Source organism: Phocoena sinus, chromosome 1 (assembly GCF_008692025.1).
Source record: "Phocoena sinus isolate mPhoSin1 chromosome 1, mPhoSin1.pri, whole genome shotgun sequence".
NCBI classification, from domain to species: domain Eukaryota; kingdom Metazoa; phylum Chordata; class Mammalia; order Artiodactyla; family Phocoenidae; genus Phocoena; species Phocoena sinus.
Window position 1 is genome coordinate 139,352,117 of NC_045763.1, and position 26,412 is coordinate 139,378,528.

At 49.0% G+C, this 26,412-nt stretch overlaps 1 protein-coding gene across 4 annotated transcripts; it reads right to left on the reverse strand.

Annotated features, from left to right (window-relative positions):
* Positions 1 to 705: 705 nt before the first annotated feature.
* On the reverse strand, positions 706 to 25,407 carry NCF2 (neutrophil cytosolic factor 2). 4 transcript variants are annotated; one of them, XM_032632205.1, is made up of 16 exons: positions 25,014 to 25,154; positions 24,414 to 24,674; positions 22,957 to 23,039; positions 19,459 to 19,567; positions 15,355 to 15,489; positions 14,395 to 14,502; positions 13,974 to 14,033; positions 12,506 to 12,549; positions 10,832 to 10,973; positions 10,565 to 10,633; positions 9,482 to 9,557; positions 7,696 to 7,721; positions 7,129 to 7,280; positions 6,889 to 7,000; positions 3,715 to 3,892; positions 706 to 1,195 (listed from the first exon to the last, which is right to left on the reverse strand). In XM_032632205.1, exons 2-16 carry the CDS (start codon positions 24,447 to 24,449, stop codon positions 1,083 to 1,085), a joined length of 1,443 nt encoding a protein of 480 aa, XP_032488096.1. In that variant the 5' UTR covers positions 24,450 to 24,674; positions 25,014 to 25,154; the 3' UTR covers positions 706 to 1,082. The 4 variants fall into 4 exon arrangements, with proteins under 4 accessions (XP_032488096.1, XP_032488106.1, XP_032488076.1 ...); XM_032632215.1 differs by having other exon boundaries at positions 24,185 to 24,674; XM_032632185.1 differs by lacking the exon at positions 24,414 to 24,674 and having other exon boundaries at positions 25,014 to 25,402.
* Positions 25,408 to 26,412: the final 1,005 nt, after the last annotated feature.

The following is a 26,412-nucleotide window of genomic DNA, read 5'->3' on the forward strand; positions in this document are numbered from 1 at the left end:
TGCTGGGCCTTTGCGTGTGCCAGAAGCCAGCACCACAGCTCACCAGTGTGTGTGTGCATGCCCAGCAGCTGCCCTTTCACCTTGATGTTGATTCAGTCTACACTTCAGTTCCTGACTGTGCTTTTCACACACACCTACACACTTGAAAATTTGTTAACAAAGCCACATGTATTCTACAAAAGGAAGTGGGGGGATTGAGGCCAGGTCTTTAGTATTTATGGAAAACTCTCACCCAAGTTAACCCTGAAAAACTGGGCCATTTGGTTAAATGATAACCAGAATAAACCGATAGCATTCTATCATGTATATTACTAGAATACTTATTATAAAATGTTACCTAGTAGGGTAGTACTAACCAGCTGGCTTCCTGAACACAGCTGCTTTTCATTTCTTATTTATTAGTGGCACACATTCATTATTGAACTCTTAAGAAATGTTCCTCCCTGAGAACACATGAAGGGATGTAGTTCTAGTATTTTAATTTTCTGTGGAATTAAAAGCTGTATTTCAGGGGTACATAACTCAGTCTAGGTTCTGTTTAAGCAACAAGACTGTTAACCCCCCAAAATGTTAATTTTGTGTGTGTCTCTGTGCGCGTGCCTTCTGAATTACCTGTAAAGTAACCCGAGGCCCCAGGAGTCTGTGATAGTAATGGTGCAGGAATGGGGGTAATTACACTTAGGTCTTGGGCCTGCACTCTGGGTATCTTGTTTTTGTAAGTTTTTTATTGAGGCATCACACACACAGAGAGGTGTACCAATAGTAAGTATACAACTCGGTGAATTTTCACGAACTGAACATAACTGGGTAGCCAGCACTCAGAGCAAGAAACAGATTATCAGCACCCTGGAAGACCCCCTCATGCCCTTCCAGACTCTTCCAACCACCACCCCCTCGCCACCTCCAAGGTAATCATCATCTTAAGTTCCACATCACTGTCTAATAGGTTAAATTTTAACAGGGAAAAGTAGATGAATTAATACTTCCAAACAGCGATGTCTGTACAGTGTACTGCAGAGGCGTGCTAAATCTTGCAAATGATAGTACCTCCTTTTCTTCAACTTTGCAGGTTGTGAAACATCCTAGACTCCTCTAGGAGTGCTTTCCAAGTCTGTAGTTGTACGTTCTTCAACAAAAACTTTGGGGAAAATGCCAACTTTCCCTTTGCACTCCCCCTCCAGCCATTCTTCATTCACTGATAAAAGGAAAAGTATACTTCAATTTCTAAAATGAGTATAGGAGAATTACCTCATCTGAATATTGCACACAGATCTTTTGTCAGTCCTTCACCCCCCAGTTGTGCTAACAGGGAAAAGTCTGCTTTGGAAAGTTAAATGGAGGTAAGAGCAAACATAGGACTTAGCCATTTCATTATTGGTTTCTGTCTCAGACATGATAATGGAGGAATAAAATGCAAAGGAATGAATTAGACTTTTCAGAATGTTACCAAAGAAATAAAGTGAAAGAAATTGAATAATGAATCTTCAGATATGATATATTTTTTTTTAACAAAGAGTTTTAGCTTTGTTGGGAATCTTTGTTTTGATTACAGGAAAGGGACATGCAATTGGTTAAATATATTAATAATGAATGTTCACTGGTGAATGACCAAAGAATTGAGAGTTGGAGCTAGTGATGGGTTCAGTCCATGTTTGTAAAATACAAGAATTTTCATAGCACCTATTTTGAGACTAAAAGTGCAGGCACAGACTTCATAACTCAGTTGTAGATAATATCCCCGTTTTACTAAGGAAAAGGAGACCCAGAGAGATTAATAGCTTGTTCAGGGTCATTCTGCCAATAAATATCAGACACCTTAGGTATGTATGACCTACTCCAAAGCCCATCTATCAGACCATAGAACCAGTTCAGAAGTTCATCTTTGGAGGTAAGACATCTGTATCAGATGTTACAGCAGCACTGGTGCTTGGATCCTGGCCCCAGAAACTCTTGCTTTAATTAGTGTGGAGTGTGGTCGGGCATCAGAGTTTTTTCTAACGTTCACTCAAGGTGATTCTAATTGCAAACTGTTGTCTCGATTCTTCCTCCTATAATGTGAGTCATGGATCAGCATTTGTTTGTCGTGGATCCTGGGAGCATACTAGAAATGCCATAATCACAGGTCCTACCCCAAACCTGAGTCGGAATCCATTTTAACAAGCTCCCCAGGTGATTCACATTTTAAATTTGAGAAACTTTTGGAATGAAACTCTCTCATAACTGTTGAATACAGTTGAACTCACCCCTCAGCCCCACACAATGTTTATGCTGAATTCTGTTTTCTCTGTAAGTGTTACAATATCAAAATATTACGTGGATACTTTCTGAAATAGACCAACTTAGACTTTTATACATATCCCAGTAAAGAGTACACCACCTTCTCTGCATACCTACCCAGAAGGTTTTTCAGAGCGTTCACTTGTCTTTTTCTTATCCCCAACCCTGAAAAAAAACTTCTGGACAATTTAGCTGATTGGTTGATACTGACACTTTAAAAATGGTGTGGGGAGTTAACTCCAGCTCTTACAACTGAGTTTCCATTCTCCCTTTCAGCAGATATGCCCTTCATTACTCATATTTTGAGTTAGTTGCCACGTACACTCGTTGTCTCGTACACTCACTCTTTACCCCATTAACTTTAAAATCTCCTGCTCTCGTTTCTTAACCTGTTAGATTTTCTGTTATAATTGATAATAGTGTTCGGTTTTCACTACTTTGCATTACTAACGCACAAGATTTCAGCCATGTGAATGAAGCTTTTGATGTGACTCTTGCTTGTTACCAGGTAGAGAAATAAGACTGTGTCAAACCATGAGTTAGAGCGGTGCTCCTCTGTGTGGTCAGTAGACCAGCATCACCTAGAAGCTTGTTAAAAATGCAAATCAGGGCTTCCCTGGTGGCGCAGTGGTTGAGAGTCTGCCTGCCGATGCAGGGGACGTGGGTTCGTGCCCCGGTCCGGGAAGATCCCACATGCCGCGGAGCGGCTGGGCCCGTGAGCCATGGCCACTGAGCCTGCGTGTCCGGAGCCTGTGCTCCGCAACGGGAGAGGCCACAAAAGTGAGAGGCCCGTGTACCACAAAAAAAAAAAAAAAAAAAAAAAAAAAAATGCAAATTAGTGAGCCCCACCCCAGACCCGAATCAGAATCTCTGGAGCTGGGCCAAGGAATTTTATTTCACAAACTGCAAAGGATGCATGAGCATACTTAAGTTTGAGAAGAACTAAATTAGAACCCTCCACTTATTTCAATGCTAAATGTGTTTGATTTGTAACATCCAGGAAAGTTGCCAGAGAGAGCAATTCTGAATAGTTGCTTCTTAAGGCAAAATTTATCCCCTTCTTCCTTCATCTTCGAAAAGTACATCAATTCAAAGAACTGTAGTTTGCAGAAGATCAGTATCGTGGTTTGGTGCAAAGGCAAAATGATTCTAACCACCTTCCAATTCATTAGTTCTGGTATGAGAATCCATGGCTTCCAAAACAACCTTTAATAATCAAAATGTGATTTAAGTCTGCCATTTGTTGCTTCCCTGCCCAGGAGAGAGCATCAGATGGAAAGGTCAGTGCTCAGTTTTGCTCCCTCTGGCTGAAAGCTAGGCAGGATATTGAAAACATCGGCTAAAGTTTGTAGCTTATTGATGTTTTCTTCTCTCTGCTCTTGAATTTATTCCTGCTAACATGTGAATTAGTTACTCAAATCCAGGAGTAGCACTTACCCTTTGATAACACCAGGATTACATCCCCTTCCAGAAACTCCAGGTCTTCTGGCTGGGTAGCCTCGTAGCTGAAGAGTGCTACCACTTGGCTCCCTTCCTTAAGCTGAGCTTCTGTTGTCTGGTTATTAGCATCAGATTTTTTGGTTTCTTCAGTTTCATCTGGAAAGCCCTGGTCACCCTGAAATAATAAAAGGCCTGTTAGTTTTCCTAACTTGCTGCAGCGAACATTGAACATCACTAAAGTCGGCATCAGTCAGCAAAATGTCAGTGTAGCACCTGGGTTATAAACTCAGAAAGGCCAGTCTGTGATCAGCACCTAGCATAGACCTGGCATGCACTTTATGAACACCGGATGGTTGGATAAATGAAACCAAAAGGTATGCAGGACTGTAGATAGTCTTCAAATCTTACTGAAACCTTACGGTAATCCTGAAAAAGGTAGACTAGGTACTATTGTTACTTCTTTTCAGATGGAGAAACAGAGGTTGAGTCACAAGTAAGTGACAGAACCTAAAGTCAGACCTGGGTTTCTAACTCCCAAATCCAACACCCTTTTCCCACTACCCACAACACTGGGCACCTTGTTATAGAAATGCAAATTTTCTGCGCCATCCCAAATCTATTAATCAGAAACTCCCTGCAGGAGTTAACAATTGTTACAGAAATTAACAATGATTTCAAACATTAAAAAAAAAAAAACCCTTTTCAGTGAAGTAGTTCACGTTTAGAGCAGAGCTCCTAAGCAGAATCCTTTAAAGACAGAACTGAAGGGATTAGTCCAAAAACAGACAATTGGAAAACCTAGAGTGACCTTTGAAACTTTCAATGGACCCCTTGCACTGGCACTTACCCTCAGGGTCCTGGGCCTTTCCTCTCAGCCAGAGGCACCAGGACGTCTCAGCTCCAATGTCTCTACTTCCTGAAGGCAATTTTCTGAACTCTTAGATAACCACAAGGTTTACTTTGTGGGGTTTACTACAGGGCCTTCCTCCAGGCCCGTCCTCTTTAATTCTTCCCCTCCCATTCATTTTTTTTCTTTCCATCGAACATTTGCCTTTGAGTGAGAACCTACCAAAGAGACCCTTCCCTAACTGAGCAGAAGCCCCTGCCCAGCTGTAGGGATGCAGGTTTGGTGGAGGGACTCTGCCTTCCACTGTGGGCCCAAGGCCTGCATGGTCTGGAATAGCTTTCCCGCTCTGGTCATTTCCATGGCCTCAAAATCTACTTGCACGTGAAAACTAGTAACTGACCAAGGATTCACTTAGGAACTATTTAATTTTATACCCCCTAGACTGATACAACTGCAGATGCCACAGTCGACAAATGCTGAAGCAGGAAACACAGGTGAGTAGAGGGAGAACCGAAGTGTCACTGGGACCCTACTCAACAACAGCTTTGGACAGTGGAGACTGCAGACTCACGGACTCTGGTCGGGACACCCCAGCCTCCAGACTGTGGATGGGGAGCTGAGTACTCAGAGGAAGCCCACCAGCCAGCCTAGCTGAGCTCCCTGTCTTGCTCGTATGCCCCTTGAATCATCAATCCAAAGCAAGGCCTCACTATTTTCTCCCTGCTCCCAGCATCATCCTAGCACAGCAGTGTACAACGCCTTCCCTGATCTGGCCCTGTGGCCTTTGCAACCTTGTCTCCAGCCGCTGTCCCGGTTGCATCCAGTAGCGCTGAGCCCCCTTTTCCCATTATGGTGATTCTTGTGGTCTTCCCTCTGTTCTCTCCATCTGTGTAACACATCCATCCTAACCTCCTCCACCTTGCCAATTTCTATGTACTTTTTTCAGGATAAGCTTCAAGACAATTTCAGCATCATTTTCTCTAGGAAGGCTACTGACTTGTCCCACTTCCCTCCAGCCTCTTTGGGTGAGATACCCTCCTGAGTGCTTATATAACACAGTAAGGCATTCGTGCATCTCCATCAGTTTACTTAACACATGCTTTGTAGTCATCTGTTTGCCCTTGTCTTCCCCCCAAGAAGGGCCTGTGTCTTAACTAGTTTCTATATCTCTAGTGCCTATCTAAGAGAGCAGTAAGAGCCCAGCAAATGTTGGTTGAAGAATTAATGTAAAAAAAAAAAAAAAAGAATTAATGTCACTTGACAAACGCTGGAAACAACCCAAAAGTACACCAACAGGTGAATGGATAAGCAAATTGTGGTATCCATACAGTGGAATACCATTTAGCATTCCAAAGGAATGGACTACTAAAACACAAAAGAATACATCAGCGTATACTGTATGATCCACTAATGTGAAATCACATAAAAGGCAAACAAAAAAGTATGTTGACAGAAAGCAGATGGATGGTTTCCAAGGACCATTTTGGGGGGAAAAAATTAACATCTACAATGAAAAGAAATGGCAACTTTTCCTTGAGAGACTAAGGGACAAAGTCCAAGAGTAATAACTTGTAGCTACTACTTTTAGCCTCGAACTTTGCTCCTGACTCCCTTTATTCTTACTGGAAAGTCAGTTAACTCTTTTCAGACCTCAAGTCCTATAGATAACCTGCCCTTTTACTGTTAGTATCGCGAGGTGTTCAAGAGTACAACAGGCAGGCTCTGTGTAATCTTGGTCAGGTTCACCTCCCTTTGCCTTGTTACCTAAATTACAAAATGGGATAACAATACCTGCCTCATAGAGTTATGGGGATTATGAGAATTATACACAGACTGCATGGTACCTGGCACATGGGAAGTTCTCAATAGATGCTTTGCTGTTAGTAGGAGGTTTTTATCCAAGGCATCTCTTTGTGAAATAAATGCTCACTACTTTCTTTCACTCCCAAGTGTTCTAACCCGTGGAAACTTAAGGTGAAGAATGGCTGTGAGCTCAGCCTCAAGCTATGACTTCATTCCAACCTTGCTTGATAGTGATGGGTCTAAACATTGAAACAATTAGGTGTGGCAGCAGATGGAAGGGACTAGAAGCTTTCTTTGGGCGCCTGGGCCTGCTCTTCTCTTGTGGGAAACCCTCTCTTGGCTGCAACCCAGGTGAGGATGCAATGGAACGGAGGCAGAGCTGAGGCTTGTTACCCACCGTATCCCTAACACCAAGCCTAGTGACAGGCACACAGAAGGTGCCGGGTAAATGCTGAACTGCTGTTGAGGAAGCGGCCCATTAGAAACATGGCCTTAGATCCCCTTGGGCTCACCGCACTCACCACTGTGTTCTCACACCACACAGTCAGGCAGTAGTTTTTCACTTGGGCCCAGGCATCCTTCATGCTGTCTTCTGAAAGGAGCACCAGCTCACTGCTGTCCCGAGGCCGATAGCTGGGTAGAGATAAGGAGGAAGAATCAAGTCCGAGAGCATCAGTGCAGAACCATCCTCCACTGCCATCCACCAGGCCAGCAGCAGGCTCCCCAGCTGTCCCCCTCACTGCCCCCTGCGTGGAGCTCACCTCAGCTTAGTATGTTCCGGTAGGAGGTCCAGCTTCTTAGCCACCATGTCCCGGACCTGGCTGTAGGGGAGCCCGGGCTGCGTTTCCATGACCACTGTGTACTTGTAGTGCACCTTAAGTGTGTAGGACATGGGGATGCTGAGCTTGACTTCCTGTGGGGAGAGCAAGCAAAGGGAACTCATGAGTGTCTGAGGCTTCCTCTGAGAAACATGCCGGATCACAGGGAGCACCCCGTGACAGGGAGAGGCCAAGAAGTACCTGGCTTCACAGTAACACGAGAGGGCCTTCAGAGCTCTGTCTTCCAGCCCAACTCTCACTTGGATGAGAATTCCTGCTGGGTTAGATCTGGCCCACCAGCCATGGGCCAGTAGGCAGTGTGTGCATGGAGGATGGAGGGACTGTCGAGGGTGTCCCTGGTCCCTGTATGTGTGGTAGCATCTGGTCTACCCTTCCTTTGGGTCTCTTTCTGTAATCCAGGGAGACACACCCGTGGACACGCTTAAGTGGGCAGCCCAAGCTCTTCCTTCCTCTACCACTTAAAATAGTACAAGGAAAAAAAAAAGTTACCTTGGGCTCTTTTTTTTCATTCTGACCTAAATGAAGAAGGTAAGGAATAAAACAAAAGACAATGATGAATGAACACTCTTGGCCAGCCCCTGCCATATACAAGAGGAAACCTCTTAGAACAGGGCACCCAACTTCATATCCTTTAACCTCTGGGATGATTACTAATCGTAATAAACTGCAGGATAAATCACTGGGGTGATGTGAAGGGCGAAGCCACGAACACACAGATGAACCAAGTCTCTGATTTAGGGAGGATATAGGTAATTATCAAAGGACCATCACATTCTCACCAACCCATGGGGTTAGGGAGGGATTCCCCAAAGTCAGTTAACAGCAGTGCTGCTGGTGTAGTGGTATCATTCAAGACTCCCAAAGGTCAGTTAAAGCAGTGGGCTCCGTAGAAATGAAAATCAGAGAGTGTAAGATGAGCCAGGGGCCACTAGAAGAAATATTAGAACCACTTATTTTCATTTTGTCCTTTATTTTTGTGTATGTTTTCTAATGTGCAAAATATATTAATATAGCAGTATGTATATAATTTATATAAGAGAAGATAAAGATAGTCTAAAGATATTCACCATGGTGGGGAGGGGTACATGATCAAAAAAGATCACTGATCTAAAACCCAGCTGATCACTGGAATCACTTGGGAAGTTTTTTCTAGAAATACAGGTTCCTAAGGCTGATTCCAGTCCTAAAACACCAGAATCAAAGGCCTAGGAATCCAAATTCTTAAAATCTTCCTAGGTTAATATGTTGGCTGGACCCCTAGACAGAAAATGCCAAAAAAAAAAAAGCTATCAAGGACATTTGGGGGGGGCAGTAGGAGAAATTTGAATATGAAATATACAATTTATATTATATAATTAAGATATAATATTAACATTATCTTAGATATAACAATTATATGGTGCTTATGCAGAAGAATGTCCTTGTTCTTAGGAGACAGACGCTGAAGTGTAGGGTGAAGCATTATGAGTCCGTAACTTATTTTCAAGTGGCTCAGCCACTAGAAAGACATTTTATATTAGAGAGAGGAGCAGGGCAAGTATATGGTCCAAAATATTAACAATTACTGAATTTAGGTGAAAGGTATTCTGGTGTTCATTGTACTATACTTTCAACTTTTCTGTAGGTTTGATATTTTCAAAATAAAAATAGGGGCGGGGAGCATCCCAAGTGATTCTAATGACCAGGTGGGCATGACAATCACTGACTTAGGATCTGGACAGGCCACCTATTCAGTGCATCTCTGCCAAGCACTTACTCAGAATCGGCTTAATCTGTACCAGTGACAAAAAGCCCCTGACTTCCCAGGGCAGCCGTCTCCACACATCAGGAGAGTCTGCCTTTCACATTTGCCCCGTGGTTCTTTGTCCAGCCCTCAGGGCTCTGCAGAGCAGTTTCTTTTCCAGACAGAGTTCCTCAGACATTTGAAAAGAGCCACTGCATCCGCCTTTTCAGTAAACATGTGAAGCAATTACTTGAAACTTTCCTCCTGTGGTGAGGTCTCAGTACTTGATGAGCGAGCTGGGACACTCAGTGCCCCTAGAAAGCAGCTACATGTGCCCAAGCCCCACAAGTGTTCTGGAGCAGGCAGGGAGGAAGGCCATTGATTTCCTATGTTTGGGGTCGGTGAGTGGTGAGTGGTACAGGAGAGAGGGGCCTCTGGGGCCGTGTGGTCCTAAACTGAGTGGCCTGCTGGGAGGACAAGAAACCACATTTCCCTGGAAGGCTGGGAGAGCAGCTACACCCAGCCCTGGGATGTTGCTCCAGAGACACAAACCTGGTGACAACTGGGGTCTCCCAGGAGCCCTGGAACTGGGAGGACCTGGGATATCAGGCTCCTGCGAGGTTTCCTCCTGGAGGGAACAGGAAGAAAGGGTGAGAACCTTCATTCAGACACAGTTCTTAGGCAGGGGTAGGAGTTAGGGGCAGGGCAGACCCTGCAGACCCCCATGGAAAGGAGCCAGATGCAAACGACTTCCTAAAAGCTGGGGGTGGTGGTAACGTTCAGGGGAGACTAAGGAAAGTGTTGGTTAAATAGGACGCAAAGTTGACCTGGTGAAAACCAATCACAGTAGAAATGAGGATCCTAGCCCCCAGGTAAAAGGCCCTTGCTGCCTGATCACCCCGTAGAGCCACACTGGAAACCCACTGGAGGTGGGGTAGGACCCTGAGTCTTGTCTTAGCTCACCCTCTCACTCCACATCTTGCCCCTTCAAAGGAAACATTCCACTTCCCATTTGCATGGCAGTTAGAACTTGTGAAGTCATCTGGACATAGTGACTCTGGCCAGGGAAGGCCAAGCCCACAGAGGACAACTGGTTGCATAGTCTAGAGAGAGACAGGGTCCACTGCCATCAGAAATCTGCATGGATCTAACAAAGACCACTCCCCAGGCCTGGCAGAAGGGCAGGTCACTGAGATGCGGGCTGAGGGTGCGGTGGCAGCAGTATCAGAATCAGTGGCTGGCAAGGCCTGCTCTCATTCAGTGTTTTAAAGCAGATTTCTAAATCTGAATGGATTTCACCAGCCAACACATTGACTATTCTTCCAGGTGAAGAGGACATTCTGGGAAGACCTAACATTCATAGGCTATAGCTTTGGTCAAGTCACCCCTGACCGGGAGGAATCACAGAGCTGTGGGGGCCTGGTAGGTCCTGCCAATGCCTCTACTCAGCACATCTGGGTTTTTTCCTTCATGCCCAGGTTCCGCTCTGGGCAGCTGGTACCAACGCAAGGTGGGCTCGGGACTAGTGTGTCTTCAGCGCCTCTTCCGCACTGCTCTTCTCTCCTCTGTGGTCTGTCGGCGGGGGGGCTTGGGGGGCAAGTGGGGGGAACAGGTCAGACCTTGGCACTACAGTACCTGGGGCTTCTGCTGAGAATGGATCCGCAGTTCAGCTGGTTCAAGGTAGTTGCAGGGAACAAGCCCCTTCTGCAGTGCAGCACCACGGAGCCAGAAAGTGGGAAATAGAGATGCGCTCATCAGTGCCCACACCTCAGAACAGCCCAGAGACACGGGGAGGGGTGGGTGGACAGCTGAAAGAGGGTAGCAGGTACTGCTCCTCAAGAAGCTCTTCCATGTGCTGCCAGGATCCCGTGCCCCCAAGCCCACCCCTGGTCCTCTGAATACCTGCCCGTTGAACATGACCGTAGCCCAGTTATCACTGCTCTTCTTCAAGACAAAGACGATGTTCCCTGGCATGACCTGGAGCTCCTCTGGTGTCTCAGGCACAAACCCAAACAGCACACGGTGGGCTTCTCCTTCCAGAGCCCTGCAGGGGGAGGCAGCGGGGAGAAGAAGAGGGGATAGACACAAGATACAAGATCCCAACCACCGTCTAGCCTGGACCGCATCCCATCCCGTGGCGCTATGGACCAGCAACTATGGCCATGGAGCCGGCTCACTCCAGGCACCTTCTAACTCCACTTCTAACTGCCCAGGTGACCCTGAGCAGGGAGGTTGCCTGCCTGAGATCCCAAGAGGACTCGGTAGGAAACTGCATGTGAACGTGTTCCGTAACCACACGTGCAAGTGGCACAAGAGTAAAAGAAATATGACAACACTCATAACGAGGCCTTGCCATCCCTGCCCTCCCTTCCCTTCTGAGGAGGAAGTTTCCTGGGTATGCTTAGCCAGCGCCGAAGCCTGGGTAGAGCCCAATCAGAGGAGGGGCGCAAGGTGAAGGTGGGTGAGAGCCCTCTGGGTGAGGAAGATGAGTTGGGGACGGGGGAAGAGCAATCACCTAGAGCTAGCATGGGGGTGGGTCAGGCACAGGGCGGGGGTGAGAGATGAGACCCCCACCAGGCGGGGGGAGAGATGAGCCGGGAGGCTTGGGGGAGAGTGTAAAGAGCTTTGAGGTTGCCTAGCTGTGCCTTGTACAATGTCGTTTCCCCTTTACCGTTTCCCCAAGGCCTGCTTTGCTCTTGGGGCGTCCCATTTGTGCCACTTCGGAGCGTGTGACTGAGGCAGGCCCGTGTTCCCTCCACTCACTCTGGCCTTGCTGGTTCTCCCGCCCTCCCACTCTGCTCCTGCCTTTCCCTCCAGCCCCTCCTTTTGTTTCCAAACACCAGATTCATGTATATAGGGGATACTGCCCCCACCAGCCCATGGAGAATTTAGGAATGAGTGAATCCAGCCCCCTGACTTTTATAGTTGCTTTGGTACTTTTTTCAGCTTTTGTGACACCCTTCCCTATCGGGCGCGGGAGCCAGGCTTGTTTCCTCACTTAGAGATAACTCTTAAGAAAGCTGTAGGTTATGTCATTCTTGGCTTCTCATCTTACAGAAACATGACTTCTTTTTCTTGAGTCCTTCCTCTTCCTTCTTCAGAAAACGGGTGCCAATAGGGAGTGAAAAACGCCCACACAGGAAAGGACGCGCCGTTCCAGCTTCTGGAACCACTCTGCTCGCCTGATTCCAGAAGCCCGGCCTCCCCTCCTCCGAGGGGGCTGCGGCCCGCAGAGAGCTCTCCACCCTGAGGTCGGCGTGAGGCCCCCCAGCGGCGACCTTCCACGGACACTGCTGCACTTCAGCAACAACCCCTCACTCTCTGGGCGCACCCTGACCTGGGGACGCGGGGCCACCACACAGCTGTGGCCAGACCCCCATGTCGACCCCACCACAGCCAGGGCTCCGTCCCCTGCATCACTCCCTTCTAGCCCTGAAAGCAGGAGGAGCGGGCATGCTGGGCCAAACTGCACAGAATTTGGCCCCCGACCCCAGCTTCGCCTTCTTCAGCCCTTTGTTGCCATCAGTTCAGGCTTGGAGTTTGGGTAGTCTGCATTTTGGCCGAAATCTAACTTACCTGAAGATCTCTGGGGTCTTGGGCCTGGGCGGAGGCTCAGCTGCCTATTGAACATTCAGGAGAAATGAAGAAGGGCAGGACAGTAAGTGAAGGAGGGGGAGAGAGAACAGACGGTTAACGGTAATTTAAGCCTCCTTCCAGACCAGAATATCAAAGACTGCATTTCTGGCTCAATCAGAACACTGTCTAGGGAGAGGACACTGTGCCCTGACTAAACACGGGAAAATAACGCTTCCCACCAGCTCCCAGGGCCCAGGTTTCACCAGCACAGCAATTCATCTTGAGCCACACCTGGTCTCTGGAGTTCAGCTATCACAGAGCAACACGGTGTCATGAGGGTGCTTTTGCCTTTGAGCTCCGTCCCCTTCCTGGAACAGTTTCCCAAAGCGCTGCTCTATAGTTATTGTCTGCTCTGTCACATGACACTCGTGGGTATTTAAAAATGAACCCAAGGGCCACTGAGCAGGCAAGACTGTCCTTTTGAGGTGTGTTCCCTGTTCTACACTGAGTAGCATGGAGCCCAGTTATCCGGGCTTCTTCCCCTCTGGGAGTCCCCTGGCTGCCCTGAAGCCCAAGGGAATCCCGCAAGGCTTTCTTCAACTTTATGGTGAAGAAAGAGGTCAAAGAATTGTGCCTCTCTTGCTCTCCTCCTTTGCTCATCTTACCCTCCAGTGCCCCGGTGTCGGTCCCATTTTGAGCCAGCGGTCATCTCTCTGACCCTGGAGGCTGTCAGCGCTGCTCTCAGGGTGACCGGGTGTGTGTACACTGGACCGTGGTTGCGACGCTCAGAAACGCCTCCCTCTGCTAGTGTGGACCGACACTCCTGTCCATCACGGTTCTTTTGCAGCAGAGCTGGAATTTTCCTTAGCCAGCCCTACCCTCTTCCCTTCATAAGGGAGCTCTGCCTTCACATTTCTAGACCCACTGTCACCTGTGTCTCTGAGCCCAGCTTGAGCAGAAAGATGGTTCACCCTGGGCCCCCAACCTGTGTTCCCGAGGAAATCTTGTGCACGCTGGCAGACAGATGCAGCCACAAGAGCCATGGCCTCAGGGCCCGGGTCCCATGGGAGTCCCCTACCAGCCACTGTGTCCTGTGTCTGAGAAGAGGCATTGTGAAAAAGCCTTCCCTAGCTGTGTTTCAATTTCCTGAGAGAACGGTCAAGACTTCGGGAGAGACGATACACACCAGAGCTCTCTTAGAACTTAGAGAAGTGAAGCCTGGCATTTGGGGAGAAGCAGGAGTGTTGGTTCCTGAGTACTTGAGATTAAGCCTAAAACTGCTTCATTCCCCCACCAGTCATGGGACCCGTGACAGAGAATGGTCATGCAGACACCCTCAGTGGCACTGAGAGCTCAGCTGAAGGAGCCCTTAAAACGAGGCAGCTCAGCACAAATATTCTCCCCAGTTGGCTGTTTCACAGAGAGCTCTGGAGACCTCGATCCGTGGAGAAGGACAGGACCGCCTCACCTGTGGCTGCAGAGGGGCAAACCCCGAGAAACTGTCCTGATCCACCACAGATGCCACGACCTGAAATTGAGGAAGGAAGGTGTGAGGGCTCGGTCAGCACTGCTTCCCCATCCTTCTGTGGTTTTCCCCAAGATTCCCTCCTTTCTCACACCCTGGATCTGTTCTCATGGGTACTTGGTTCCAGAAGTGGAGGGCAAACGGGAGAGGCCACAGCAGTGAGAGGCCCACGTACGTCAAAAAAAAAAAAGAACAGAAGTGGAGGGCAGCTAAGGATGGGCTTGCTGACCCTCTGGGTTAGAAGTTGCTGCTCTGCCAGGGCAGAGCCACAAGGCAGGTGCCCTTTTCCCAAGAGTCCCTCTCCCCTTGCTCCGCAGGGCCCATGCCGGAGGGATCTCAGGGGACGCTGAGTGGCCTCACTTACCGTGGCCTTGCCTAGGTAATCCTTCTTGACCAGTTGAGCCACTTGCCTTTCATTTGGCTGAAACAGCCTGCCCACAGGGATCACCACTGGCTCATACAGCTTCTGTTTCTAAAACACAGGGAACATGGTCTTTTATTACCTGTGAAATGGGGTTAAGGATGCTTGTCCTGCCTCCCTCAATGAATGGCTGCATGGATCCGTTGAGATAACCTCACAAGAGCACTTTTTCTCAACGTGCAGGGCCGGACTTGTTATTATTTCAGGACGTCTAAGGTAGGACCATTTGGGTTCACAGTCGCCTTACTCCGAGAGGCCACGAGGACATCTGTGGGTGTTGCTTGCCCAGCACGCTCTTTTCCTAGGGGAGCTGCCCCTTTCCCACTCTGTGTGGCTCAGGCAGGGTTGTCACTCACGGCCCGGGAGGCACCACAACCACAAAGGTGGCCCTTGACCCAAGCAAGGCCCACGACAGTGCTCTCTTGGCACCGGTGTCCGCAGACATGGATAGGCAGGTACAGACTGACTTGAGTCCCCTTGTTCCTGGTGTTTAAAAATCTTATTTAAAACCAGCTTCATCCCCAGCTGTGCTCAAACTATGGATACTTTGCACCACTCGTTCATATAATCAATGCATTTTTGTTGAGAGCTGTCATGCGCCTGGCACAGAGCCAGGTTACGAGGACCCAGGGGTGAGCAAGCGGGCACAGCCTCTGCCCTTGCGTGCTGGCCCCAGCCCCCAGCCTCTCCCTCTCCCCGGCTGCCACCAGGCACCCCTCAGAGGGGCATGAGGAGGGCCCTGCCGTCCCATACCACATGGAAACGTGCCCCAAGATCAGTGTTACCCAGAGTTCAGAGGAGGTAAAAGCACCACGATTACGACTTCCTGATCTACACGTGCAGTAAAACAAACACAAAGACCCAAGCAAGTCCCCCTGCCACCCGCTCCCCCAGCGCACGCACCCAAACGCTTTCCATGGCTTTGTCGATTTTGGAATGCCTCGGCTCAGACTTCATGCTCACAGCCAATGCTAAGTGTTCCTCAGCCTTTTTCCATTCCTCCTTCTTGGCGTACATGAAAGCGATATTATATAACACCTAGAAAAGCACAGGCCGCAACATAAAACTTGAGGCCGCTCGGAATCTGGAGTCCATGCGGGGGAGAGCTTGCACGTGTGTTCCCGGAATGTTGCCTGGTGACATTTCTCCCTTTCCCAGCTGTCCTGGGAATATCCAAAATACAATCAATCTTGCTCCTGAGTTATATCTAGCACAAGGACGGTGTATAGAAAACATCACGTAATGCACACATCCAACATCGTGTGCGTTCTTTCAACAGCCAGGTAGGTCAGCAGGGGGCTAGAATTATTGTGTGGTTTTGGTATTGAGAACAGTGATGTGCTCAAGGCCCCTTGAAGAGTTGGGAATAAAATACAGGCCTGGGGCCTCCCAGACCAGCTTCTGCCACTGAGCCAGGGCTCAAAGACTGGACAGGTGTGGGATGGAGAGAGAGAGAGGGTTCCAGATGCACCATTCGGCATCAGCACCAAGAGAACCCTGTGCAGAACACAGGAGTAATAAGACTGTGATGTAGTCATACGGGCAGGAGGAAACTCTACGGGCAAAAGTCCACCGGAGGTGGAAAGAGGCTCGATACAAACCCAGGGCAGCACTGTACCTGGGGTGGGAGAAAATCAAGATGGCAGCTAACAAGTAGGGTTTACTTTACTTCTTTTTAACGACAATGCAGCAAGTTCTTAGGGCTCCTTGCAGCATGTATGGAGCACGACTAAACAGCCAGGAGATGCTGCAAGCTTTTCACAGGTGAAAGTGATGGGAGTCACAGCCTGACGCCCCGGGGTGGGGTGTGGGCAGTTCTCCAGGGCCTCGGAGAGGAGGTAGAGCTGGTCAACTGAGGCCCGGCTGGAGAAGGGGATTGTTGGCCTTCCAAGCTGTAACATGTGGAGGCAGTGCAGTGGAGGTACCCCAGGACTGTTTGCTAGTATGTGGCCTCGGCTTCATTATAAAATGGTGACAGTAATGCTTCCTGCCTCCAGATTTTTGTCAGAAATAAATAATTCACACAAAGCACTGAGTTCAACTGCTCGGCACACACTAGGTGCTGAATTCTTTACCCTCATTAACTATTATCTGGGGAACTATCTCGGGACTTGCCAGGAGGCTGAGCAAAGAGGTCTCGCCTGCCTTCTCGGGGAGAGCCCACGTGGTTTGGGGGAAGATCACAGGGCCGAGCCTGCAGACTGATGCCATCTGGGGTTTCTTTGTGTTTGCAGTCAGAAGGCTAAATCGACGAAGAACTTGGGGCTCCTGGAAATCGGTGCTGCCTGTCCTTGTCATTGTCTTTATCATCATCGTCACCGTCATCAACGATACCATTTACTGACCGCCTCTTTGGGCCAGGCACTTTATCTGCATTATCTCTAACCCCACAACCACCATACAAGGTAGGGGCCTCACTTCCGTGCCTCCATAGTCCTTCCCTAGCACTTCTCTTGCCCTAACCTTATCACCTCGCATTACACGTGACCATGAGCTTCTGCAGCTGACACTGTCTTGTGGACTCCTGGACCTCCATTGCCCGACACCAGCAGGCATTAGAAATGTACGCAAAAACGAGTGAATGTATTAGCAAATGTGTATGAGGTAAGTACTCAGCCCTTCTTTACAGATGATGAGGAACCTGAGGCTAATAAATGACACATGACTTCCCTAGGTTTATACAACTAGTAAGTGTTGGGCAGGGATCTGATCCCTGTCTCTCAGATCCCAAGATGGCTCCCGTGATTCTCACCCTCCCACATCCAAGGGAGCTGACAGGTGTAGCCAATAGAATATTATGGGAATGAGGGGGCTGTGACATTTGAAGCTAAGTTATAAAAGACACTGAGGCTCCATATTACTTTCTCTCGGTTCATTACTTCCTCGGGGGGAAGCCCATGTCATGACAGGACTCAGGCCGCCTTATGGAGAAGTCCATGTGGCAAAGAACTGAGGCCTCCTGACAACCAGTGACACTAACTTGCCAGGCACCTTAGAAGTAGGTCCTCCGGCCCCTGCCAAGCTTTCAGATGACAGCAGCCCTGCCAACATCCGGACTGCAACCTCATGAGAGCCACTGAGCCAGCACCACCCAGCCAAGCTTGGGTTCCTGACCCCAGAAACTGTGAGAGAATAAACAGTATTGTTTTAAGCCACTCAGCTGTAGAGCAATTTGGTAATCAACAGCAGATAATTAATACACGCCTCTATACTAGCCTGTCACCCACACTGTGATTTGGTCCAGGGCCTCATCCAGTTAAAAAGGACAGTTTATCAAGGCAAGTATGGATGGAGGCATGGTTGGTTTTTCCATAGAGTTAGTGGCTGGTGCTGAATGATGGACACAGGGACCAGGCCCAGACACAGAGATCTAGGCTCCCTTCCTGGGCTATTCCTGAGCAGCAATGAGCTGTTGCCCTCTGCATACACATGCTTGGCCAGCCCAGCCCAACCCTGCCCACGTGTGCAGGAAGAAAGGAGAGCTCGAAGTCATTTAAAACTTCCAGTTTGGTTCTCAGCCACCTGCTCTTAAGACCTTTTCTAGCAACAGGTTTTTATGACTCCATGACTGGAAAAGCCCCAGACTCTTTTCAAAAAGGATGGTGTGATTTCTCAGAACCCTGGTGGGAAGGAAGCGGTGGCTTTATAAGTAGGGAAGTGACTGGAGTGTCCCATGTGGTATATGGGACCCTGAAAAGTCCAGCCTCACTTACAGAGAAGCCCATACAGCCAGTATTTCCTGCCCCCTAGTCATTTCAACTCCAATTAGAGGGGGAACGTTCCTCGCATGGAATTCTGCTTTGATAGTAGCATTCTAGGATTCTTTCTCTAGCGGTTCTGTGTAAGTGATTCTCAATCAGGGGTAATTGGCAATATCTAGAGACGTTTCAGGTTGTCACACTGCGGGTGGGGTGCTATAGGCATCTAGTGGGTAGAGGACAGGGATGCTGGTCAACACCCTACAATGCACAGGCCAGTCCCCACAATAAAGAATGAGCTGATCCAACGTATCAAAAGGACCACAGTTGAGAGACGGTACTCTAGAAGCCGGCCAAATGCCAGCCAATTCCCACCGAAAAGCCTCATTTCCCTAGTGTGGGAGAACTGAAGTAAGTTGCTATCCTGTCACGGGCCTGTGGGGAGACGTGTGTCCCCAGGGGCCCAGGCAGCTGTGGACTCTATTATTAGCCTTGAGTGACCCTGGGGACACTTGGCTTCTCCTGTCTGAGAAACTAAAACAAGGGGACATTTTTTCACCAATTCTTCTAAATAAAGATCTATGATATTTGCATGAATTTTAGTTTTAAAGCTACTGGTGTATATTTGGGGTTTAGAACGGGAGTGCAGAGGGTGGGTTGGAAAAAGTACATGAACCTATGAAGTCACAGCCAGACATGCCTCTCCGTCTTGGTCATACAGAACATAAGTTGTCCTTCTATGGAGACCTTTCCTAACTGTGTGCTCTGAGCTGTTCTATTGACCAGGAGGGGACAGCTTGGTGCTAAATTGTCCTCACTCTCTCTTTGGGTATATACCAAGTACATGAGGCCAGACCATGCATCGCAAAGAGCGTGAACTTGGGAACTGCACGGGGTTAAGGCAGGTTCTGTATGGCAAGTGAACCCGTGATTTTGGATTTGTCAGTATGATGCTGAGAAAATTGTCTGTTCACCTGAATTATACAAATTATTGTGACAACTTTCACAGGCCAACATACTCGTGTGCAGCCCAGCCTCCCTTCAGAGAACCCAGCAAACTCATTTCTACATGGTTCTTTGAGTCTCACATTATTCAAATCCATGCACTCAGGTAACTGAGGACTCCATGAGGAGCCCGAAGCAATTGACCTGAGTCTTTTCTTAAGGGAAAAATCTGAGTCCCAAGGCAGGGGAGGCGAAATGCCTTTTCCAGGCTCCCGGATGTGTCAACAGATCGACGTGCATCTCAGCTGTCAGCTGCCCCTCAGCCAGCAGCCACCCCTGCCCAGGCTGGGCCCTTCCTTCTCACCTCACAGGCAAACAGCTTGAACGGTAGCCCCAGGATCTTGTAGTCGATCAGCTGGTTCCCTCGAAGCTGAGTCAAGGCCTCCTTAAGGTCTTTAAGGGCGGAATCGTATCTGCAGGAAAGAAACCAGTTGAAGGTACGGAGGCGTAAAGAATAAAATGTGTGTCTGCTGCTCTTTGCACAACCGTCTCACTAGGACAAGAAGCCTGTCTAACCTCTCTTGACCTTCTCTAGTTTTTCACCAATCCTGAGCCCCAGCATCCCACAGAACCCAGTGTGAACGGCGCCCCCTGGGGTTGTGCATGCCAGCAACCCTGCCAGCCTCCCAGTTTCAGGCAGCCACAGGTATTTTGGTCTCTGTTGACTGCACACACCTCCCACCTTTCTGACAACCAGCCTGTCACTTCCCAAGAGAGCCTCAGTCTCCCCTGAGAGCTTTAAGCAGAGCAGCACCTGCTGGCCTCCACGTCCCCACGGGGCTGATCAGAGCATGGCTTGTGCCTTGCTTCCCACCAGGAGGCCAGGCCAGGGGGCCCCTCCTCACAGCCACTGGCATCACCCTCCTGCCCAGAGCCTTCTCTTTCTCTTCTCTTTCTCTCCTGAGTCCAGCTTAGCTATTGGTTTTGTGGCCTTTGTAGTCTCCTGTCCCCTCCCTCCTCCTCCACACGCTTTGGGAAAAAGAAAACAGAAAGCATCACTTAAGCCAGACAGCATTTCTATCACTTCTGGCACTGCCCTTCTGCTTTGTTGGGTTGGCGTTGTGCTGACTGGCTCAAGGTGAATCAGGGCGGCTGTCATTGGATTCGTGGTGGAGAATAGGGCCGACCATATCAACAGTGCCCATGGGCGGGACTTCCCTGGTGGTCCAGTGGTTAAGACTCCGGGCTCCCAATGCAGGGGGCACGGTGTTCGATCCCTGGTTAGGATCCCACATGCCACACAGTGCGGCCAAAAAAACACCCCCAAACAAACAAAAAAACCCAAAAACCACTTAAAAAAATAGTGCCCATGGGGGCGTGGGCAGGACCTGGACCAGACCTGCTTGGCCTGCCCCTGACCTCCACAGATGCCCTGGTGGGAGGGAGCCATTGCCAGACAGCAGTGGGTAGAAGCAGCAAAGATCAAGCTTTCCCCATCCCCACGCCAGCCCCTGTCCTGGCAGGAACAAATGTGGCTGTCTGGTGGCTCCCAGCAGGCAACTGAACCAAAAGTCCCCCGGCCACTGTCTGACCCAGAACTGCCACGTGTGGCTTCTCTTGAAGGCAAGCTTGGGATCTGGACACAGGCTGGCGGGGACCCTTGAGAGGTGGTGTGGGGTAACGAAGGCACCCTAGGAGGCACCCTAGGACAGGGGCTGAGAGACTGCGGCCACCCCAGCCGCTAACTGGGAGACCCTGGCAAATTGCTTCCCCGGCCTCAGCTTCCATGCTGATATTATAGGAAGTGCATTGTTTACAAGGAGTGTATTATGCTCAAGGGGCATAGCGCCTGAGAAGCTGGCTACCTCTGAGGCTCCTGGGGCTAACCTCTGAGGTCACACCCACCTAGACTGGAGTCCTGTCTCTGCCACTTACTATCTAGTGACAAAGGGCAAGTTACTTAACTTCTCTGTTTCCTCATCTTTAGAATTAGAGAATAGTAATAGCACAAAGCATTTAGGTGCTTAGGACGGTACCTGGCACACACAGTAATTTACTATTTTTATTTATATATATATGTAATATAATCTACATATTAATATATATAATAATTTACTATTATTATTAATACTTATAGGTCCAGCTCTAAAACTGGCAATTAAATTCATATCTCAATCTTTCCTTACATGCTTACTGAACACCGTATACTGTATTAACTATTATCAGGAGATAAAAATACATAGTTGTAGAAGCTGGAACACTGATCTCAGGGAAGCCTGGAGAGGGCCAGGAGGGCAGGCTGGCCAAAAGGTCCCAGGGTAGCGGCAAGGTGGGGGGAGGGAAGCTGGACATTCTGTCATCATTTGGTTGGAAGGAAGTCCCACAGCTGCAGGGGCTGCAGGAGGAACAGCAGCAGGAGACCTGCGTTTGAAACAGAAGGATGGTTTCCTCTAACACATCCTTGTTAATAAAGCTGATTGTAAAACCTGTTAAAAGCAGGCAGGTCAGGGCTTCCCTGGTGGCGCAGTGGTTTAGAGTCCACCTGCCGATGCAGGGGACGCAGGTTCGTGCCCTGGTCCGGGAGGATCCCACGTGCCGCGGAGCGGCTGGGCCCGTGAGCCATGGCCGCTGAGCCTGCGTGTCCGGAGCCTGTGCTCCACAACGGGAGAGGCCACAACAGTGAGAGGCCCGTGTACCGCAAAAAAAAAAAAAAAAGCAGGCAGGTCATTCCTTAAGAAGAAAGAAGCATTTCAAGGCATTCCCTTGAAGCGGGGCGAGGTAAGCATCTCTGTTCTTTCCGACTCACTGAGCCAAGAAGCAGGCAGGTGGAAAGGCAGCTGTCCTGTTTCACGTTCCACTGCCTGTTTGTGAGAGCACGGAAGGTCCTCTCGGAGGGCACGCATGAGGTTCTGTCACCACTAACCTGCGGGTGTTCCTGCCTCTCTGGCGAGCGGGCTCAGCAGCTGAGTTTCAGCTGTGAAATAACAACGCCTGTGTCTCCCTGGGGTTGAATGAGCCCAACAAAATCCTCCTCATAATTCTGCCCATCAGGATGGTTAAAGATCTGGGCCCAGGAGGAGGGAGAAAGAAAGAACTGACATTATTCAAAAGGTTTGCTTTGTGTTTAAAACGGGGTGGGACTCCCCCTGTTAGATGTCTGTTTTTGCGGTATGCAGGCCTCTCAGTGCTGCGGCCTCTCCCGTTGCGGAGCACAGGCTCCGGACACGCAGGCTCAGCGGCCATGGCTCATGGGCCCAGCCACTCCGCGGCATGTGGGTTCTTCCTAGACCGGGTCAACGAACCCGCGTCCCCTGCATCGGCAGGCGGACTCTCAACCACTGTGCCACCAGGGAAGCCCTTAATATATTCTTGTACATATAATGTTGCTTATACTCTCACTTTGGTGGCTGAATTATATCTCATTGAATGGATTAAACCGGGTGTTTGAAAACCCATTCTGCGGGAACGAAGGAAGGTTTTGATGTGGTTTCATGACAATCGTCATTGTGTGACAGCTCAATACCACATAGTAGTAGACCACCATGGATGCTCCCTTGATGGACAAGGTATCACCACCTGGGCTATGACCCATCATCAGGAACACTGATGGGGTGCCACACCTCGCCTGTGGTGGTTATGTAGGCTCATTGTGGGCCATAACTGGGCAGCAGGCCTGCTTTCCCTCCCCGGAGAGGGCTTCTGCCTCTTGCTGACTGGTTGCATAACTTCCCAGAGAAGGTCCAGTCATGCTTCCCAACAGAGGCTGGGGAGATACTGCTCAAACACCAGGTCTGGCATCACCAAGACCCCCTCGGGGTTTCTCTGTGCACTTCTCCAGCTTGTGCAACACTGGACCACTTACTTCTCCATCTGGTAGTAGAGCATCCCTCGTTGGAAGTAGGCCACTGCCAAGTGCTTGTCTCGGTTAATGCTTTTGGTGAAGGCCTGTGGGGAGAACAGCCAGGCAATGAGGAGGTGTGAGATGAGCCAGAGGGTGAGCCAGGAAATGTCACGAGAATGGTTCGTGTCTTGAAGGTGACCGGAGGCTGAGGGGTCAGAATGCCCTGTGTTGATCACTTCCTAGTGGGCATAGCATGAGGCAGTTTACCTAATCTCCTTGAACCTTAGTTTTCTCCTCCGTAAAATGGGGATATTCATATCTGCCTTTCAAGATTACTGACAGGATTAAAATAATAAGTCATCAAATTTGAAAATAACCTAATTAAAATGTTACATACAGCGTAATATTTATTTTATAAATGTATTACAGAAATATTATGCAATTAAGGTAATTATCAGTATGTGTGTTCTTATGGCCATTTTGTTCACTGTTTTGAAATATTATACAATTTAAATAATAACAAATAAGAATGCATAGAAAACGCCAGGAGTGAGGACTCAAGTATGAAACCAAAGAAAGAATGAGATGCCCAAGCAGAAGAAAGCAAAGAGAAACCTAGAGCAGGGAGACGAAGGGTGGACGGCGGAGTGGGCGGGCCGAGAGGTGAGCTGGGCCGCACAGCCTCGCCCAGGAGCCCCGAGACGCCGGAGGCAACAGCCCCTGCTGGCAGAGCTGCACCCAGACCAGCTGCCGAGCTTTGCCAACCTCTTCTCCTGACAGTGCATCTGCGGTGCCGTTTGCTCAGCCCCTGGGCAGGCTCCGGAGAGGAGGTGGAGGCCCTCTCCCTCCAGCCAGATGCAGGGCCCTCCTGCACTCCTGTCTGCCCACTCTGGAGCCGGAGGCAGGCTTGGCAGTCTCTGCAGGTGTTCCAAGCGGCCTCTCTCTCCCTCTTTGTCAGGGTGAGAATGGCTGTGGTAGCAACTAGCCCTTTCAAGGGGCCAGGAGTCCACACCACCTTGCAAAGACTTGCAGTAAAAGGTAAAAATAAGGACTAACATTTACACAGTGGTGTGAAGTTACACAGCACTTTACTAGTTGGTGCCTCCTATATGGGAATAGAATCTAAAACAGAGTGGATATACGTATATGAATAACGGATTCACTTTGCTGTACAGCAGACGCTAACCCAACATTGTAAATCCACTATACCCCAATAAAAATTAATTTAAAAAAATAGTTGGTGCCTCACTCAATCTTCATGATGTTTAACCTCTCCAGAAGCTGAGAGCCAGAAGTCTACTTGACTTCCTGAAGACCAAAGGTCCAGAGAGAGGCAGAGCTGGGGTTTGATCCTAGATTTTCTGCTTCCAAACGCCATACCGTTTCCAGTTTACCATGCCCAATCTGAAAAAGTGATTGTTGAGAATGCTCAGTCCCATACTAGGGAAGATGAGAGAAAAAATAACTGAGAAGTTTACCATGACATCCCACAACTTGTCCTCGGCAGACATCATTAATCAATCACCGTCTGCTTTCCTTCCACCGGCCTCAGAATCCTTAAAAGAATGCACCACATAATTGATCAGAATTGTCACTTGAGATGAAACCGATTTTTCTTAAGCACCTTCTCTTGATCTCTTGGGCAGGCAAAGCTCACACACAGGAACATCTCGGAAAGCCAAAATCAGTGCTTTAAAATCAGGTGTGAAGCAGTGAGATGGAAACTCTGTGGCTAGCAGCTGATAGAAAAAAACATAAAGTAGGGAGGCTTTCAAAAAGGTGTTAAAGAAAGTTTCCAGAATGATTTGAATGTAATAGATGGAGAATAAAGGAGAGCATAACCCACAGCTAAGGGTTCCCAGCCGGCTGCTTGTTAGAACCACCTGGGGAGCTTTTCAAAACTGTGGCCGCGCAGGCTCCTCCCCAGGCCAATTGAATCGGGATCTCTGGGGGTGGGTTGGGCCTGGGCAGCTTTTGTGCTTCCGAAGCTCCTGAGAGGTTTCTAAAGAGAAGCCGAGCTGAGGACCGCTAATGACAAAGGCCCGGGGGAGGCCACGGGCACAGGCATCTCCACTCACCTTCTCCGCCTCGGGCATGCTTCCCAGGATCGTGTGCAAGCAGCCGATGTTGAAGCAAATCCTGGAGTGTGGGTCCTGGACAGCGGAGAAGGCGTCCAGGGCTCCCTTCCAGTCCTTCTTGTCGGCTGCTTGCACCCCTTCATTCCAGAGGCTGATGGTCTCGGCCAGGGACATGGTCAGGTGCAAACCGGGAGGCAGTGAGCTGGTGTCTCCCCTGGCAGGGCTGCCCTGGCCCTCACTTTACCGGCCTGGAGCTCAGAATGGGGCACAGCCTCCCTTAAGACACCTTAGTGTTGCAAAGGCGGCAGGAAATGTCCCCACCTTTCGGCAACTGACGCATAAGCCTACCGCGAAAGAAAAGGAAAGAGAAGGAGAGAGAGGGCAAGCGGGGCGGAGGGTGGAGGAGAGAGGAAGTGCATCAGAGACTGCCCGTGATGCAGCAGTTCCCCAAAATGTTTCTGCTCTGTCCCCCGGCCCTTCCTCTCTGTCTTCCTTCCCCATCTGTGGGCGGCAGCTTCTGGCCAGCTCCCTGTCAAATGAGGGTGTTGGATGACAAAATAGCTCTTTTCTCACACCCTCATAGACCGTTCTGATATATTTGGTTTTTTTATCTTGAGCTAAAATTGGCAATCAAATTTCTGAGCAGGACGGTCTTGGGTGTCTGTCTGGGACTGAGATACTTTTGTGAACACTTAGGAAGCTCAGAGGGAACCAGTCTCCTGCAAATGGCAAAATTAGGAGCCAGATATGACTGTGAATTGTGACTTCTCCCATCCTTCTGTGAAAACTGAAGAGACAAGGGGTCTCATTGGTGACTAATGTGTTTACTAAGTCCCCCAAAACACAGATTTATGATTCTTTCCCTTGCTGCCCTGGAAAAGTAAAAGTCAGTAAAATAATTGGGAGTAGAGGGTATAACCAGTTTGATTTACTAAAATTCTGACTTCTTGTTAATTGCTCTCCACCAGAATAGCATTAAGGTAAAATGCAATTTTGAGGGTCAAATACTTAGGTGCCAACTCTTGTTCTGTAGTTACTGAAAGCACCTGCCAGTTATCATCAAACTTCTCCTATGAGCCTGAAAATAAAACTTAAAAGTGTCCATTCTATAAAGCTTGTAGGATCGAAGATGGGAGAATTGAGAAGACGTGCGTGCATACACCTTTGCACAGACCACACCCTGTGTCTGGAAGGCCTTCCCACCTCACTTTTTTGGCAAACTCCTACTCAACCCTTAAGGCCGAATTAAATATCACCACCTGACTGAAATCTAGTTCCACACTCCAGGTAGTAGAGAGAATTTCTCACTCCTTTGTACCACCTCTTCCCAAACAATTATATTTGTTGCCATTTCTCTTTTCATCTGCCCAAACTCCTAGACTCCTTGAGAGCTGGGCCC

Excerpts from the sequence above, each read along its gene's own strand:
- NCF2 (XM_032632185.1), bottom strand. The coding sequence starts at position 25,187 with ATGTCCCTGGCCGAGACCATCAGCCTCTGGAATGAAGGGGTGCAAGCA. Across the intron at positions 23,040-25,013 it reads GCATGCCCGAGGCGGAGAAG|GCCTTCACCAAAAGCATTAA; the intron begins GTGAGTGGAGAT and ends TTCTCCCCACAG. Across the intron at positions 10,974-12,505 it reads AAGACCCCAGAGATCTTCAG|GGCTCTGGAAGGAGAAGCCC; the intron begins GTAAGTTAGATT and ends CTCCCCCTGCAG.